We start from the raw sequence: 18,333 nt of genomic DNA, 5'->3' as shown, positions 1-18,333 counted from the left end.
AATTTTCCAAAAAAGAAAGAAAGAAAGAAATTAAGAGCAAGAGAGGGAGAAAGAGAAAAAAATGTTGAAATAACACAGAAGGTTCTATCTGGTCTTCAAGGGATGAGGCACAGGAGACAAGGACCTTGAGGACAGTTGCCTTAGAATCTGGGGGGCTGGACCATGCACCAGGTCCGGCCTGCCTCCCATTTTTGTAAATAAAATTGTATTGGAAAACAATGTAATTAATCTACAGTCATTAATGTATCTATTGTCTATAGTTTCTTTCATGCAGACTCTAAGTAAGTTACAACAGAAACTATCTCGCCTAGAAAGCTAAATATATTATCTGTCCCTTCCTAGGAAAAAGTTTGCTGGCTCCTGTCTTAAATGAATAAAAGGCCAAGTTTAAGTGCCTGTGAGGGTGACTATTCACTTTGAGAACCAAAACAGCCAATTCTCTGGAAATGAAATTCTTATCCTTACTACATCTGTGATCATAAGCAAGCTAGTTACCTTCTGTCTGTCTGTAAAATGGAAAACCAAAGTAAGGATGGAAAGAGAAAGCAAGGCTGCAGCACCTGGTTGGGAGAAACAAGTCAATGAGCCTGTTTCCCTACCCAAATCCCATATTTGGGGGAGCTGGCAATTTTCAGTGGGGAAAAAAAAACACTCCTGAATTCTAAGTAATCAGAATTCAGAGCAACCAAAGTTTTCTGTCTGTTCCTACCGCAACTTTTGCTAGAGCTTCAATACAATGAAGTATTGTACTTAAAATGGGAGTAGTACAGTTTAAAAAATGTGTCCTTTTTTAATGTTTCCAGCTTGAACTATTAATTTAATTTTAAGAACTTGAGTTACTTGAAAGTCCTGTTTATGTTTACTCTTTGTACAACTGCCTGGATCAATGACTGATAAATACAGTCAGCTTCCAGAATCAGAGGATGCTTTCATTTCAAGTGCGTTTTAACAGACTATATGGCTGCTGTGGTGACCTTGTATGACAGCGCACTCCGAGTTCCCTAAAAACCCTGCTGATTTTTCTGTTCCCATATGTAAAATAAAAATAATTTAGAGCTCCTGAAATGACAGTAGGTCTACTTCCCCAGCACTTAAAATATACTTGATTGGTATAATTTTTTTTAAAGCTGACTTGGGATAGGGTCTACATAGAGGGCCTTTCTTCCCCAAACAGCACCCTTTCTCCCTGACAACATTGACCTGAAGACACCTGGCCAGGGTCCTCTCCTCACCAGCTTGTGCTGAGAACAAGTGCCGGTTTAGACTCTCAGTTCTCAAATCCTCTGGGTTCCAAGTCTGTCAGGGAACGGAAAGTTTCACAGGAGCATAAAAAGCATGAGAAGCCAAAAAAATAATAACTGGCCTTAGTGGCCAGAACAGCTGCGCTGAGAACTCTTCCCACAGGTTTCGGCTTTGTAAATTAATTCATCTGCAAATAGTGCCAGTCTCCAGATGCGGCTGCAGGGCTGGAGCGCTGGTTTCTTAAGGATTTAACTTTAAAAAGTCAAGGGCTTCCTGCACTAGGTGTTACAAATAAGTAGTGTCATTTTCTTTTTGCTCCGGGTTTGTTCATCCAATCATATCCCAGTATGCAAATAAACCTTAGCCCGTGCAGATAAAAAGGAACAAATAAAGCCAAGTGCTCTATCAGAACCAAATCGCTGAGCCTGTCACCTGTATTTCAGGAGCTGAACCAGAAATGTCGTCCTCAGGCATGCCAGACTTACCTGTCCCACTCACCAATTTGAAGTTTCAATATACCAAGGTCAGTACAATTTATGTTTGCTGCTTTGCCTCGGGTTTCTAAAAACCACATTTATTTAAAGCATAAAAGGTCAATTTAAGTAACTTGTGTAAAGAGCCCTTGGCAAATACAAAAATGAAAGGCTTGCAAAATGCAGTTCTGAGTTCAGTGTCTTGATCAAATACTGAATTCCAAATCACATCGGGCCACTTTTCATATGTGTATTTCTTAAAAGGATTTTTAAGGAAAGGCATTCTCTTCTGCGTGAAAGGTTCTTGTGTTGGGATACAGTGACTTTACTAAGCAGTTCTATTAACTTCAGCCTAGCCCAGCATGTAGGATAAGAGAACATATAGTTGCTAGAGAAACTGAAAGGAGACAAACAGTGGGAAATGATTTATAAAAACAAAACAAAAAGGAGAAACGGCCTGCTGAAGTAACATGATCTGTCTATATGGTTAATGAGTGTCGAAATCGAAGGACCTTAAACCTGAGTATTGAATAAATTTAATAAAAGCTCCTCTTTCAAAAACTTCAAATGGACTTGCATTATTCAGCATGTTTTGGGGAAAGAAAGCATTCTTATTTATTTCTTCAGCAAAGTTTGTTGCCATTGGAACAGATGTGTAATTGTTCGCTGATAGATACAGAGAGAAACAAGAGCAGGAGTCTGATCCAAACTTAAAAATCCACAGCTAGGGAGAATAAGGAAATGGATCTTGTTTGAGTCAGTCAAGAAACTTAGCCTATTTCACAGTAATATGCCAGCTCTCCTGTCAGAGCCTAGAACTCCCAAACAAATAAAAGAAATAGAAAAACAATACCAGTCTAACCAAAATTATTTAAAGTTAGCTTGATGTTGTGATGGAGAAAGTAAGGGAAGAAAGGAATTATTTCAACTCAAGCAGAGCCATTTGCTTTCTGAATCAGTCAATGAAAAAAAACACCACCCAAGAGCATTATAATTTAATGATAAAGTAAAATCTTCACTATTATTTATATGTTTTATTTCCTTACTTGGAACCATGGATGATTTTGTGAATCCTAAGGTCATTTTCATTTGTACATGTACAAAAAATGAGGAAGTGGCTCAGCTGACCGGCTCTTTTTCTTAGGAACATGTCTGCAGAGATCAGATTGTGCCTTTAACACGATTGACCAGCAGCTATAAAGTGTATGAATGTATTATTTTCACAAGGTTTTATTAAAAGGAGAAACTTTTTTTTTTCATTTAATTTTATTCCAAATGAGAGCATTAAAATGTGGTGAGTCCATACCTCCGACAATTTACACTTGGCAAAAGTATGCCCAGAAGATGACAAGACTTGAAACTCCAGCCTTCCCACGTTTCCTACTCCAAGTTGGTTCATTCACAAGAAATTTCAATCCCAGGCACACTGAAAAAAAAAGATGGGTTTCATAAAGATTAGAACCACTGGCAATGTTTTAATGACCCCACTGCTAACATTACAAAGAGTCTATTTTTATTATGCTAATTGGGAAGATATTTGGTAGTCTGAATGTCTCATTTTTTAAAATTTGAAGTTTGTAGCCTCCTTGTACATCTCAAGGAAGCTTTAATCTAAAATACTCTTTCTACTAAATGAAGCTTCGGTTAGTAGTTATTAATTAAGCATGTAAGAAACAATATTAGACGAATGAGATGGTCATTAAAATCTAACATACAAACACAGATCTAGTAATTCTTTCACACTGAGAAGTTTTTAAGATGGAAATCTGTTCTCTTCAAAGTCATTGCACAAGAACACCCCTTTAGGGAACATGACTGACCTAAGTGTTCAAAAGAAGGCAAGATTCAACGAGCAGGGTTTGCTCTTGCATCTAAAAACTTTTCTGGGTAAAAATACCCAATGCAAGTCAGTGAATTTTGATTGCTCACACATCTTCTCAATAAATCTGTTCTGCTCAGATAGCATTTTATTGTCTGATTTATTGGTTACAGCATTTTCACACTTGGGAGGACACCAGTTATGTATGTAATTAAATCTAAATGGGTGAGCTTTTTCAAATGCCTTTGCATTTTCTTTTTACTGTGCCCCACTGAAGAATTGTATTGGATTTGCGCTTGCAAGAGGAGTTGGAAAAATGAAGGTTATTAACTAAGTTTCCTGGTTACAAACCAAGTAAACAAGGATTTTACAGTGTCTGAGAAAGTACCTTCTGTGGCCAGTCCCTAACCTCTGAATTATTTTTCTCTTACTATGTTAATGCCCTTCTTTATTATCTCTAGACGTATATTGGTCTCTGGGGCAAGGTGGAAGGAATGGACAGAAGGGTTGAATAACGAAAAATTATTACAAATACAGTAGAAGTAGAACAACATACTCTTAAGCTTGAGGCTGCTTTTCCCCAAACAAAAGAAGTCATTGTTGCATATCTTTTTTATGACTTATTCTCTAGTACAGTCTGATTAGCGTTTTGATGGGGTGGATAAAACAGAGATCAGAGTTAAGAATAACTTTCTAAAATGATACAAAGGTTTTTTAGAATTTAAAACCTCAATAACATCATTATAAATCCACATAAACTCGGATCCCATCTCTATCCTCATTTATCCCCTTTCCAACTCTAAATGAATCATACGTCTGCCAGCTCACCCGTTTTATTGAGCCTTTAAATGAAGACCTTCTTTGAAAGTTATTTGATCACTGGGCAAACTACATTACCTCTCTCTGCCTCGCTTTCTTTGTATGTAAAATGGGAATAATAAAGGTACCACTTTCCTAAGGTGGATGAAAGCATTAAATGAGTTTAATGCACATAAACCACTTGAAATAGGACCTAGCACATGGAAAGTGACTGATTAATATTAGCTACCCTCGTCCTATTTATTTTTCTGACTTTTTTCCAGTTCTCTAGAATTTTCTTTTACTCAGCCTTTCCTAGAGCTGTTTCTCATTCTCTTCTAGTCTTTTTACTCTTTGTCACTCTTTCTTGCACAGTCATGCCCCACCTGACAAGGATCTCATTGGAGCAAAGTTCCAAGCATTTATCCAGGATTTCAGGAATCAAAACTAAAGGTTGAATGCTAATAGCCTGAGCCCTCACACCAAGTGACTTCTCTAAGATCAGTGTCACTGCTTTGGGGCATGGAGGTGTTGGAATCCTGTTCTGTTCTTCACTTGTTCATCCCCGACTACGAAAGAGGACATGACCATGAGTCTCTCCAGTTGCTGCTCAGCTGTTCCCAGGAGGAAGAAATAAATGTCTTCTTTCCCAAAATATTCTAAATAATTGTTCTCAGTCCACCAGGGGGGAAAAAATAAATGTTTTCTTTCCCAAAATATGCTAAATAATGTTAAGTCCATTTGAAGTTTTTGAAACTGGAGCTTTCATCCAAAAGATATATTTTTAATAGAGAAAAGTTATGAATCATTGAATATTATGAAGCTAGGCACCATTATCTCCTTATAAATTCTTACAACAAGGAAATTCAGGCACATACATGTTTAAATACCCTTCCTCTTCGCTCATTTCTCCCATTTTCCCTTTCCTTTATTTAACATCATTGAATGACTGCTTTGTGTTAAGTCTTATGGTACAAGAAGACTAATGTGATCTTGCCTCTTGGAGCTTATATTCTTGGAGGGTGTGTGGTGTGGTATGGGGAAGAAAATAAACAAGTGAATAATCTAATCACAAATTATAAATGTTAAAAAGAAGAAAATAAGAAGCTGAGAGAATGAGAGGAAAAGCTTCCTTTCGATAAGGTTTTAGAGAAGGTCTTCTAAAGGAAAGAACAGTTACTGGTAAGGTAAACCTGAGAGATGCAGAGGATAAGGTGGCTCTGGAGGGTGAGGGAAAACGAAGATCTAGAGCTAACAGCACAGGCAAAGATCCCATGAAGAGGAGCTTGGTCTGTTCAAAGAACGATCAAAGGGCTAATGTGGCAGAGTGAAGTGAGGAAAGGAGAGAATGGATGAGATGGGACAGAGGCTGGGGCCGATTGCCTGGTGGATTTTATTTAAGGCCAACCATTGCGGAGTGCCTAAAACAGAACAGGACTTATGTTCAAGACAAAGCTGATAGTGCAGTGGCCCTGTTTTCATTTGGGAACTCCTTTTAACTTGCTTCTGACTGAAGCAATAGTTTGTTTGCTTTTTATTTGGAAGCAGTTGAACAAATAGCTGGATGGCTGCAAGGTGTAGTGGCTTAACAAGATAAACTCAGCTTCAATTTCCAGCTCTTCCACTTGTTTATGATATGATGTTGGCCAGGCTTCTAATCTCTCTGAGTTTCGGTTGGCCTGTCTGTAAATTGGGAATAATGATGACTGCCTTGGAAAGTGGCTGTGAGAATTAAGGGAGGTAATTTGTGCAAAGTGCCCAGCACTCATTAGCTACTTAGTCAGGCTCTTTTTAACCCTCTTCTTTCCAAGGTGATTCCTAGAATTCCAGAATTATTCCGTTCCCACTATAAGTGGAATGAATACTTGAATTTCTAGGCACAGTTCAAAACTGCTTCTATCTATTGATCTCATTTGAGGTTCATGATTAATCACTGGAAAGGAGCTAGAGAAGATGTTACTAGTCTCCCATTTTAAAGCTTAGGTACCAGAGCTCAGAGAGCTTAAGTGATTTGCTAAAGGTCACACAGCTCTTAAGTGGCAAAGACAGAATAATAAGCTGAATTCTGAATCTTCTCATTTCAGATTCATTACGTTCCCACATGATTTTGTTTTATTTCCCCTGAACACTAAAAACAGTATTGTATCTCACTGGATTGTCTCTAACCAGTGCCTTCTGATTGAGAGAAGTGAAATTTGGATGATAAGGGAGAGGGATGACTTGAGTGGTACACCCCCACACAGGTGGACCAAGAGAGAAAAGTTACTCTAGAGTAGTACTTCTTGTATTTGAATGTGCCAGTGGATCACGTAGGGATCTTGTTGACAGGCAGATTGATTCTGTAGGCCTGAGATACATATGAGATTCTGCATTTCTAACAGACTTCCAGGCTTTGCTGTTGCTACTCAAGCTAGGTCTGTTGACCAACAACAACAGTCCAAAAGTTTTGGGTGAACTTTATAACTTTATCTACAGTGACCATCATCTAGTTCCTTACAGACCTGACTTCCTGTGTCTGCCACAACCTCACTCACACTCAGGGCTGATATAACACACACTGGCATGAGGAAATCTCGTGAGAATACAGGTATTGATAAAATGATGACACAGTTGTTTCTAAATAGCAATTGTCTGGCTTGGGTGATGGTGGTGTTGGTTTGGGTTTTCATGATGCTATTATAATTGCAGCCAGATACATTACACATCTACCAGATGTCAGTGGCAACAGACAGAGCTAAGTTCAAAAGAACATGAGTAATAATTGCTTTATAATTAAATATTTTATTAAAACCCACTACTAATAAGCAAATTAGAAAAGAGCATGTGTGTGTGCATGTGTGTGCATGTGCATATTTAAAGCTCCCACAAATAGAGGCATTGATTACATAGACTGAATTTTGATATTTTAATTTTTTTATTATATCTCTACCTGGTACCTTTATTGTAATGTTGGACTTGCTAAAGGAAATTTATTTGCTGGGAATCTGCACAGTTATCACAGATCTTGAAACTTTGCCTGAACAAAGTACTTCCCACCCTAGGTCCCATTATCTTACTATTTGCAATACTCTCCCAATACTTTCTTAGAAGTCAAAGGAATATAAATAACAAACAACTGAATTAGGCTCTACATTTTGCATTTTCCTTAGCAGGAGGAAGGCTTATATGTAAGTACTAGAGGCCCGGTGCATGAAATTAGTGCACGGGGGGGGGGGGGGGGAGGGGGAGGGATGTTCCTCAGCCCAGCCTGTACCCTCTCCAATCTGGGACCCCTCAAGGGATGTCCGACAGGCAGTTGGACATCCCTCTCACAATCCAGAACTGCTGGCTCCCTACTGCTCGACTGCCTGCCTTCCTGATTGCCCCTAACTGCTTCTGCCTGCCAGCCTGATCACCCCCTAACCACTCTCCTGCCAGCTTGATTGATGTCTAACTGCTCCCCTGCCAGCCTGTTTGCCCCCAACTTCCCTCCTCTGCTGGCCTGGTCACCCCTAACTGCCCTCCCCTGCAGGCTTGATTGCCCCCAACTGCCCTCCCTTGCAGGCCTGGTCCCTCCCAACTGCCCTCCCCTGCTGGCCATCTTGTCGCAGCCATCTTGTGTCCACATGGGGGCAGGATCTTTAACCACATGGGGGAGCCATCTTGTGTTGGAGTGATGGTCAATCTGAATATTACTCTTTTATTAGATAGGATAGAGGCCTGGTGCATGGGTGGGGGCCAGCTGGTTTGCCCTGAAGGGTGTCCTGAATCAGGGTGGGGGTTCCCTTGGGGCGTGGGGCGGCCTGGGTGAGAGGCCTGTGGTGGTTTGCAGGCTGGCCACACCCCCCGGCGACCCAAGCGGAGGCCCTGGTATCTGGGATTTATTTATCTTCTACAATTGAAACTTTGTAGCCTGGAGCGGAGCCAAACCTTCTGCTCGCTCCGTGGTGGCAGCCATTTCTGTTGGGATTTATTTATCTTCTATAATTGAAACTTTGCAGCCTTAAGCAAAGGCCAAAGCAGGCCAGGGCTGCAGAAGCTTGGCTTCCTCCATCGACGGGGGCAACCCTACCCTCCTGTTCTCTCCAGCTCCGTGGCTGCCGCCATTTTTGTTGGGATTTATTTATCTTCTATAATTGAAACTTTGTAGCCTGGAGCAGAGCCAAGCCTTCTGCTCCCTCCATGGTGGCAGCCATTTCTGTTGGGATTTATTTATCTTCTATAATTGAAACTTTGTAGCCTTAAGCAGAGGCCTGGGCCAGCCAGGGTGTGCGGAAAGCTTGGCTTCCTCCATCGCCGGGGAAACCCAAGCCTGCCTCCTGCTCTCTCTGTGGCCGCAGCCATCTTGGTTGGGTTAATTTGCATACTTGCTCCTGATTGGCTTTGTGGGCGTGGCTTGTGGGCGTGGCTTGTGGGCATAGCAGAGTGGTGGTTAATTTGCATATTACTCATTTATTAGATAGGATTGTATTATTGGGTCTTGATATTGGTAAATATTAAATATGTACAGCTTTCTGGTGCTTCTATATTTAACTCTTTAATACAGAGAACATATGATGTACAGAAATTGTTGACAAGGATTTTTGTCATTTGTGGGACATGGTGAAGATGTGGCTCAAAACAGAAATGCTTTTCTTTTCCCCAGTGTTGAAAAAGCTGAAGAGGTTTTTCAAACAAGAAAATAAGAGTGTACACTTATGTCACTGAAGTCAGACTATAATATAAAACAGAAATCAAAGGAAATTTGTATTTCTCCTACTTCTATTTTGGTTACTTTCTTGTTTTGTTTTCATTCCTTTTACTGCAGTTAAATATTTTCCTCCCATCTGTTATTTCCTCCTTAATTTCCTTTTAGATTTTTTTACTCTGAGTCTCAACATTTTGCTTTGCTGCCTCAGGGTTTGGATTGAAAGTAGTTGCCAGAGATCTAGCTTTGAAGCTTTGATTCTTTTAAATATTTAACATCCCCACCTGACTTTTGTTCAGTCTCTTTTATTATTCAACCTGCATCTCATTCTTTCTGCCCCCCCACTCCAAAGTTTTGTGTTTTGTTATTTTTGGGGGGTTGGTGTCTAAAGCTGAGAAAAGGTTTACACATTTACAAAATCCATTTACAACAACTCCACACACAGTGAATGGGGCTCTCAGGTTTGGATATTTTCACAGGTGATATAAAAAGGGGAATCGCATCACCTTTCTCACCCTTGTTATTTCTTAAAAGAAATACTTGGGTATTTAATATGTGATCTGTTAAATCTCTCTGCCACCAAGAAAGCACTGACTTCCCTTATAGTATCTAGAGCCACTGGCTTGGTTCCAGCCCCTCACAATCGGAGATGCTGTGACTTGCAGGGCTAGGTGGGAAAAGTGAAGGGGTTAAACAAAAAATAAAAAATAAATAAAAATCATAGACCCAGATAAAAGCATGGTAATTATCAGAGGGAAAGGAGGTAGGGGGAGGTAGGAGAGGGTAAAGGGGAGATAAATGGTGACAGAAGGAGACTTGACTTGGGTGGTGAACATACAGTACAATGTACAGACGATGTATTATAGAATTGAACACCTAAAACCTATATGGTTTTATTAATGTCAACCCAATAAATTCAATCAAAAGAAACAGAGATACTGTGAATATAGGACATCCCGAATATCTGTTGGAGGGAGTCAGGGGCTCTCTCCCCTTAAAGCTAATATGTTGCAAAATCTTATCTCAACATATAAGGCTAGTGGGTTTTGTTTTGCCTATTAGTCAAATTTAGTTTGATCTAAGGCAGAAATACTTTGAGGAAAGGACTTATTAATTTAGAATTGTAGCTTTATATCAAACGCATTAAGATAATAACTTTTCCTTGGAAAATATTTTTTAAAGTATGATTTAGACACTAAAATGCATTCAGAAAACAGCCACTTTTGAAAATCTAATGTCATATGATACATCCCCTAAAATCTGACATATAAAAAATGTAAGAGTAAAATAAATTTTTAAGTTGCCTCAACATTGTCATTGATTCTTTCCCCATATAAGAAGCACTTGAAGTACAAATGCATAGACATAATTTCCAATCAATATTGTGAACTTTCAGTTGAGGTTTACTATATATATACATTATTCACATATATCCTGATTCCAAAATTCATAATTAGAATATGGTTAATATAAAGGTTAAATAGTACCCAAGATTTTTTTTCTTTTACTTTTACAGCCTAATTCCATTTCCTCTGAACTTACTAAAGGCAAATAACAAATGGAAAATAAACAAAGGGAGGGAAATGATAGTGCAGTTCAACAGGCCTAAATAGGTGTCATAATCATTATGATAAATATTTGTTAGCCTACATTTTTCCATATACAGTACTTTTCCTTTATCCATGGTTTTGCTTTTTGCAATTTCAGTTACCCTCTATCAACCATATCCAAAAATATTCAATGGAAAATTCCAGAAGTAAACAATTTATAAGTTTTAAATTTCATGCCATTCTGAGTCCTTCTCTGTCCCACCCCAATTCCAAACCATCCCTTTGTCCAGCATCTCCACACTGTATACACCCCCCACCCATTAATATATGCTCACCCACCTATTAGTCACTTCTGGGCCCCACTGGGTTATCAGATCGACTGTTACAGTGTCACAGTGCTTGTATTCAAGTAATCCTTATTCTACTTAATAACACCACATTCAGATATATTTTATTACAGTATGTTAATGTCATTATTCTATTAGTTGTTGTTTCTGATCTCTTACTATGCTTAACATAAATAAAACTTTATCATGGGTATGTATGTATGTATGTATGTATGTATAGAAAAGAACATAGTATATATAGGATTTGGTACTCTCCACAGTTTTAAGCTTCCACTGGGGGTCTTGGAAATTATCCCCTGCAGGTAAGTGGGACTACTGTAACTATTTTATAAAACCACAGGAAGGAGGATTATTAGAAAAGCATTTGGTCTCACAGTTAGATGGAAGCAAATGTCAAATGTAAAGCCAATAAAATTACCCCCCCTCCCCCGCAAATCATTGGTAGATCCTACCAATTAATTCTCCACAGCTCAGAGGAAGGAAAAGGATGATGCATTCTTGATCTTTATAGCAATCGGATCATGCCATTATTTGTGCTGAGTTCTGTTGTTATGCTGAAAGGCCTCTGTTTGGGGGAGTATGTATATAATTTATAATTTTCATGTCATGGTACTCTAAAGCCTCATGTCCTAAAGCCTGGAATGTTAAAATGATTTCAACTAATATCTGGACTCTGGTTGCTCTACTTTAAATCCACTTGGGGACATTAAAATCAGTTTTCCTAAAAACACTATTTGATCCTGTCACTCCTTTATTATATCCAGAATAGAGTCCAAATTCTCACTTTGGAGATCAAGATCCACCACAAATTGGCCTTATTTTCATTGTCAGAACTTATCTCTGACTTGTTTCCACTGGAGCTCTCTGTTCTAGGCTAATCTCCTCACTGTTACAAATATCTCAACAGCATTCCCTCCCTCTGCTCATTGTTTCTCTTTTTCCACCAATCCAATCCTGTCCCTCAAGGATGCATTCTTCTAGCCCACATCCCTCTCTTCCCAGAGTTCCACTCTGCAATTTATTAACTAAAGCACTGCTTTGGTGATTTTATTGCACAACCTTCAATTCTTTACCAGCTTATCTTGATATAAATTCACTTTCTTCATAAATCATGAGCTCCTTGAGAGCAGGGGTCATGTCTCACTCATCTCTTATTTTCCCCTCGTACCTTCCAAATAATGAGACAGGTATTTAGTCAGTACTTAACAAACACTTTTCTGAAGAAAAAAAAGTGACCATTTGGATTATGTGAATATAAACACAAATTCAAACAAAAGTTGAGTTCACAGTGTCCTCCTATATAAAAGGTTAAAACTGAATAATGCAGAGCAGTTGCCAGTAATTTGGGGTCATCTTTGACTGGTTTCATTAGTTGCCTGAGGCTGGTAGATAAACTTGTGTTCTTATTTTAGGTTAATTCTCATTTATAAAACATTCACTGACTTTCATTTGAACTGGGATTTTCAGATACAGCTTAGATACAACAGTAAAATAAGCTATATGACATCAAGAGATGTATTATTGAGAACTTGAAACTTCAAATTATCACATACCTAATAGGAATCAAGTAAGAGCTGCAAAGTTTCATCGGTAAACCAATATCTGGAGATACCTTTTTTTAAAGGAAGAGTGCATTTTTTAAAAATATTTTTATTGATTTCAGAGAGGAAGGGAGAGGGAGCGAGAGAGAGAAACATCAATGATGAGAGAGAATCATTGATCAGCTGTCTCCTGCATGCCCCCTATTGGGGATAGAGCCACAACCCAGGCATGTGCTTTGACCAGGAATCCAACCATGATGCTCAACCACTGAGCAACACTGGCCGGGCTGGAGATATCTTTTTTTTTTTAATATGTACTTTTATTGATTTCAGAGATGAGGGGAGAGGAAGAGAGAGAGAGAAACATCAGTGATGAGAGAGAATCATTGATTGGCTGCCTCCTGCACACCCCCTACTGGGGATCGAGCCCACAACCCTGGCATGTACCCTTGACCAGAATCGAACCTGAGACCCTTCAGTCCACATGCTGACGCTCTATCTACTGAGCCAAACCGGCTAGGGCTGGAGATATCTTTTTAAAGAAAGATACAGAGAATTTATTCAGGTAACAATTTGCAATCTGGGAAACAGAGCCCTTGGTATGAACCAAGAAAATGTTCCAAAATGGAGGGGATAGGACAGGGTTTATAAAGGCAAAAGTTGCAAGGAGCTGATGATCAAAGAGATGGGTTGCTGGGGGAATAAGATCATAAACTTCCATCATGTGCTTTCTGATTGGTGGGGGCAACTGGACTTTCAATGACTCAGTGATCTAGCAAGTGAACGTGTGAGGTGAGAACAATGGGAAATATATGACTAAGCATTTATCAAGTCCTAGTTTTGGCCCAGGCTTATAGAAAAGAGCTCTCTTTGATCACACAATTACAGTACAGAGAGTATTATTCAACAATGAAGCAAGGACTACAATTTATCAAACAGTACAATCAGGAGAGGCACGGGGGTAGGAGGGAGCCCTGGGTTGGCGGCTGGGATCTGACTGCAGGCAGTTTCAGAGCCCAAAAAAGCCAAGTTATACTCTGTGAGTAGATTAAGAGCTCAAGCTGCAAAACATCTAAATTTGGTCACAAGAGATGATATTAAAGTTTTTATAAGTATTCACACCACAGGCCCAACAAAATATATTTAATTCTATATCTCATTTCTATTTGTTTTTTCGTGAAATTATACAGTGGAAGGATGGAATTCTGGGTATGTCTCTGACAGGGTGAGACTTGTACTCTCTTAGTTTAAAAGCTGTAAAGTCTAAAGAGGTCATATTATCTTTAGGATAGAAGTAAGGAGAATTAAAAATCTAGGAATGAATCTGATGCAAATTTTGCAGGCTGGCTAAAAAATCTAGGCAGGCACCATGATGTCTTCAGTTTTTTGTTTGGATTAGGTGAGCTGATATGTAGATTCTAACTTTAATACAAAGCAGAACATAATAAGTAATTTAATAGGATACTAAAACACTATGTTAGAGGGAAAAAGGTTAAATCCAAATGGAGCTACTAGTAAAATCTTCATGAGTTGATGACATTTTAAGGACAAGTTGAAGTATGAGTACAAGAAAAGAGTAAAACTCCATCTGAGAAACAGCATGCATAAAAGGTGTGTGAAGCCGAAGGGCATGGTACCTGAGATAGCAGAATGAGGCTGAAACAAAGGTAAACTGAGGAAATAATAGGACAAAGGTTTGGAAAAGTGAGGTCATAAGCCACCTTATTATCATACTAAGGAATTTGTGAACAAGAACCACCTAAATGTTCTGAGGAGGGAACAAAATCTGAACTAGGCTGATTTAGGAAGATTATGATAACAGGGTGAAAATTAAATTTCAGTTATGCAGAAGTGGGGGCAGGGAGAACAGGTAAGTTTTTTTATGATAGTATAGAATAAAGTCATCCAAAAGGATGACTAGGAATTGTGTTTCTCATTAACAGGAGAGGAAAGTGTGTGTGTGTTTGTGTGTGTGTGCGTGAGAGAGAGAGAGAGAGAGAGAGAGAGAGAGAGAGAGAGAGAGAGAGAGAGAGAGAGAGAATATACTTGAGCACATTTTAGAGCTTAAATTTGAGTTAAGAGCAGCATAAAGCTAGAGATGACTGTGAGCTGAATTTGGGACACTTTAAGGTCTTTCCCAGCCATCCCTTGGGGAAAAAATGCAAAGGGAAGGGCTAGAGATGCATAAAAGAAAATATGCTTTAAGAGTAATTACAGGATTCTATAAACGGTGTGTCTGATAACTAGAATACTGATTTATTCTAAAAGACATTGGGCAAGTCAGTATTTTAATCTAAATTTATTTTGCTTCAAGTTGAAATAAGATGCCAATGTCTTTTTTTCTTCATGAAGGATAATAGGAATTTCATGGTCTTCATCTGTATTCCATATCCCTACCAGAGAAACAAGAATTTTCTCGATACATCTATCTTTCCTGTACTTCCAGATATATGTCTTTGCACATCTAGTCTGTTCATCTGAACTGCTTTTCATCCCCGTCCCCTTTATGTATTCATGCTTATATCATTTTCTGGTCAATCCCAGGGCTAGCGCTACAATTCTTTTGAACTCCTCCAGATACATAGATGGATGCTGTTTTGTCATATGAGTAATTATATTGATGTCGACAGGCAAATAAGAAGGCTTCTCCTTCCCCTTGTTTATTTATTTTACATGGGTGCAAAAATATCATAGTGCACCCATGTATGGACTGTTATAGGTCTCAGTGATGTGTAGTTATTGGATTGTAGGTTCTTTAATTCAGTTTTAAATTATTTATTCAAGAATACTGAGGTTAGGCCCAGCTGGTGTGCTCAGTGGTTGAGCATCAACCTATGAACCAGGAGGTCATAGTTGGATTCTGGTCAGGACACGGTTGTGGTCTCGATCCTCTCAGTGGGGCCCATACAGGAGGCAGCGGATCAGTGATTCTCTGTCATCATTGATATTTCTCTCTCTGAAATCAATAAAAAACATATTTAATTTTAAAAAATCAAGTTGGCTCCATATTTAAATGCCTGCTTGTCTGTTTTCTCTTCCTCTCTATAGATCTTCATAAACAATGAATGGCATAATTCAGTGAGTGGCAAGAAATTTCCTGTCTTTAATCCTGCAACGGAGGAGAAACTCTGTGAAGTAGAAGAAGGAGATCAGGTGAGTTTCCTAAAACTAGTTTCATTTGATGCCAGATTTTTTTTTGCTTGTTTCTCACCATCATGAGCCACAAGCACCATTTCAAGTTCAAGTAGACATGTCATGAAAATATGGTTTCTGGGGCTGTCTCTGGGAAGGTACTCTTTTTAGTCACGTTTACAAATGATGATGTAATAGCAGAATATAAAGGTTGAATAAATTACTCAAGGGGACCTTGTTCATAAATGATGAAATCAGCAATCACATGCTGTCCTTTGATCCCAGAACTTGGGACTGGCAAGGCTACTGCCTTACCTTGTAATTATTACAAATAATTACACAGGGCGAATTAAATAGCCTGGGGAGTGCAGAGAGTCAAAGCCTTCAGATTTTTTTTTTTAATCTGAACACGTACCTTAAAAAGTGTATGTGTTCCCAGTCTAATTTGAAATGATTTTTCTGAGATATGTTTTGTATATTGTAAAAAAAAAAAAAAGAAATAAAATAAAGAAGAAAAAAGAAAAATGATTTTCTGGTCTTGCATTGTCCAGATGTGGTCAGAATTTAAATCTCTGTCATGTGAGATACAAAACAGTAAAAATGTTTTGTTGCTGCATGAAAAGACCACTGGGAGATGTAGTCAGCAACACCCAGGGTAATAGCATTCACGACATGTTCCGTTCAGTCGCTGTAGCAGTCACATGTCCTGTGGAGTCTTCATTCTGTCATTTCCTTCTTCCCAATCAATGGGATCACTAACTTCCTGGTATTCAATCTTGCAGACCTATTCCAAGATAGCGATAGACCCGAGGGGCTCCTCTGGACTTAGGGAGGGCCTTGGATTCAGGTTGCAGTATTAGCAGTACAAGTTAAGACCCATGCCTTTAGGGGCAAGAGTGCAGAGTTTAGTCAGAGGGGTCAACGGCTTAAGAAGTAGAAGCAGAATAGAATGGAGACACATGTCAACTGCTTTCAGAGTTCACTTTCTCTATATGCTGGAGTTATCCATGCATAAATTCTTCAAGGGCTTTTCACTGTCTCTGGGGTGGGTGGGGGCGCGCGGGTGGAAACAAACCCTTGTTTCTGGCTTCCATCCCACCCCTCACCCCACCCCCCTTAACCTAAGGGTTTCAACTTCATCATGTTCAGTACCACCCCCCGGACAGTACATGCTATTAGCTGCCTCTGTGCCACAGCGCAGTGCAGTCCTCAGGACCTAGTTTAAATCATCTTCTGTAGTAAGAAGTTCCACTTTTATATTTACCTTGTTTGAGCTTCTGTTCCTTTTTGGATAAAATGGAGAGATTGCTGTCCTGAGCATTGGTATTTCTGACCATGTCTCAGGTGATGCCGATGTTGCTGGTTGGGGTCAGGGTGGGGGAATACACTTTAAGAACCTGATCTAAGGTATTAAACAACACGTTGTATCTCCTCTCAAGTGTTTGCATTTAATAAGGTGCATGGACATTGACAGGTAAGAAAATTGATGATTGTAAACTGCTGTGATAATCGCTTTGCCCCTCTAAGAAATGTTGTAAGACCAAACTCAGGCACAGACCTTCTGATGACACCTGGTGATGTATTCTAGTAGACCCATAAGTCTGTGTCCTATGAGCCATTCCCAGAAATCAGAAAAAAAAAAATTCTTCTTCACATTCAACAAAGAAGAATAGTTTTTATCAGAGACTTCCAGAGATGTGCACAGAACTGCATTACCTCAAATGTCTGCCTTGTGGCTTGAGTGGCTCTGTCAACACTGGGGAGGTGATAAAAGTAATAAAAGTCTAGGTGAGGGCACAGCTGAGCCCTTGACAGCTGCCTACTCTTTCTCTCTAGAGGTACAAATGCCACTCAGGAGGAAGACGGCAGAGCTGTTTGCAGGTTGCAAGTAACAAAAGAAAAAAATCTTGATGCTTTAGCTCTAGGGCCAGGACATTTCGCTTTGCTACTTACTGGCTTTCAGGTCTAGTTTCACCAGTAAAACAGATCTGAGCCTGGAGTGCCAGTAGAGATCTCATCAGGCAATCTGAGGTCTTCTTGGCATTGTTGGTGGAACTTACTTTCTTCCTCAAGTGCAGTGAGGGTGAGCTGATGATCATACCTGAAGCTTCAGAAATATTTGTCATTTATTTGCTTTGCATTTATTGACAACTACTCCTACTCATAGGAGAGCAGAAAAGTGTAGATCAAGGACACTCATTCGCAAGTGCAAGCATAGATCAAGGACACTCATTTGCCTCCAGCAAGGCTTCAAATCAGGCCATAATGCTGATCACATTGGCTGGATCCTTGGCACTCAAGTTAAATTGTTTATGATATAAAATGCTCATGGTTGGCAACTGTTTGCTTAACATCCAGCACGCTCGTCATCGCATTCTCTTTTAGAATGATCTACTAACATTTGTTTTTAAGTAATTATTGATGTTTTCGCAATTTTGATGGTAAAAAAATGTATAGTAACTCCTAACATTGCTTAGCCAAAGGTAGAAATCTACTAAATTACATAGTCAGAGTAAACCTAATATACTGGAACTGACTCTTCAGATAATGAGCCAAGAAGGTTTAAGGATTTAATTGGTGAGTAGGATGGAATTAACAATGGACTATATACTGCCTTTCAGTGGTATTATAAAGAAAGGAGGAGCAAGAACAAATGGAGGTTACAAAGCAAAGCCCAGATGTGGGTGGGAACTGTTTTCTTTTCCCTTCAGTGGCTCTTTTAGGCTACATTGACTAATACTGAAAACCGCTTTTAATACTAAAGC

General features: G+C 39.2%; 1 protein-coding gene across 1 annotated transcript in view; it reads left to right on the top strand.

Moving 5' to 3' along the window:
* The first annotated feature begins 1,422 nt into the window (after nt 1-1,422).
* ALDH1A1 (aldehyde dehydrogenase 1 family member A1) overlaps nt 1,423-18,333 on the top strand; it is a 45,264-nt gene continuing 28,353 nt past the window's right edge. The window contains exons 1-2 of the mRNA XM_080667226.1: nt 1,423-1,765; nt 15,485-15,589. Coding sequence (XP_080523352.1) covers nt 1,700-1,765; nt 15,485-15,589 — 171 coding nt within the window. The 5' untranslated portion in view covers nt 1,423-1,699. The remainder of the gene's footprint in view (nt 1,766-15,484; nt 15,590-18,333) is intronic.

This window comes from Plecotus auritus (genome assembly GCF_963455305.1).
Source record: "Plecotus auritus genome assembly, chromosome: 5".
NCBI lineage: Eukaryota > Metazoa > Chordata > Mammalia > Chiroptera > Vespertilionidae > Plecotus > Plecotus auritus.
Note: the sequence above shows the minus strand (reverse complement) of the source record. Positions and strands in the feature narration are given on the sequence as shown.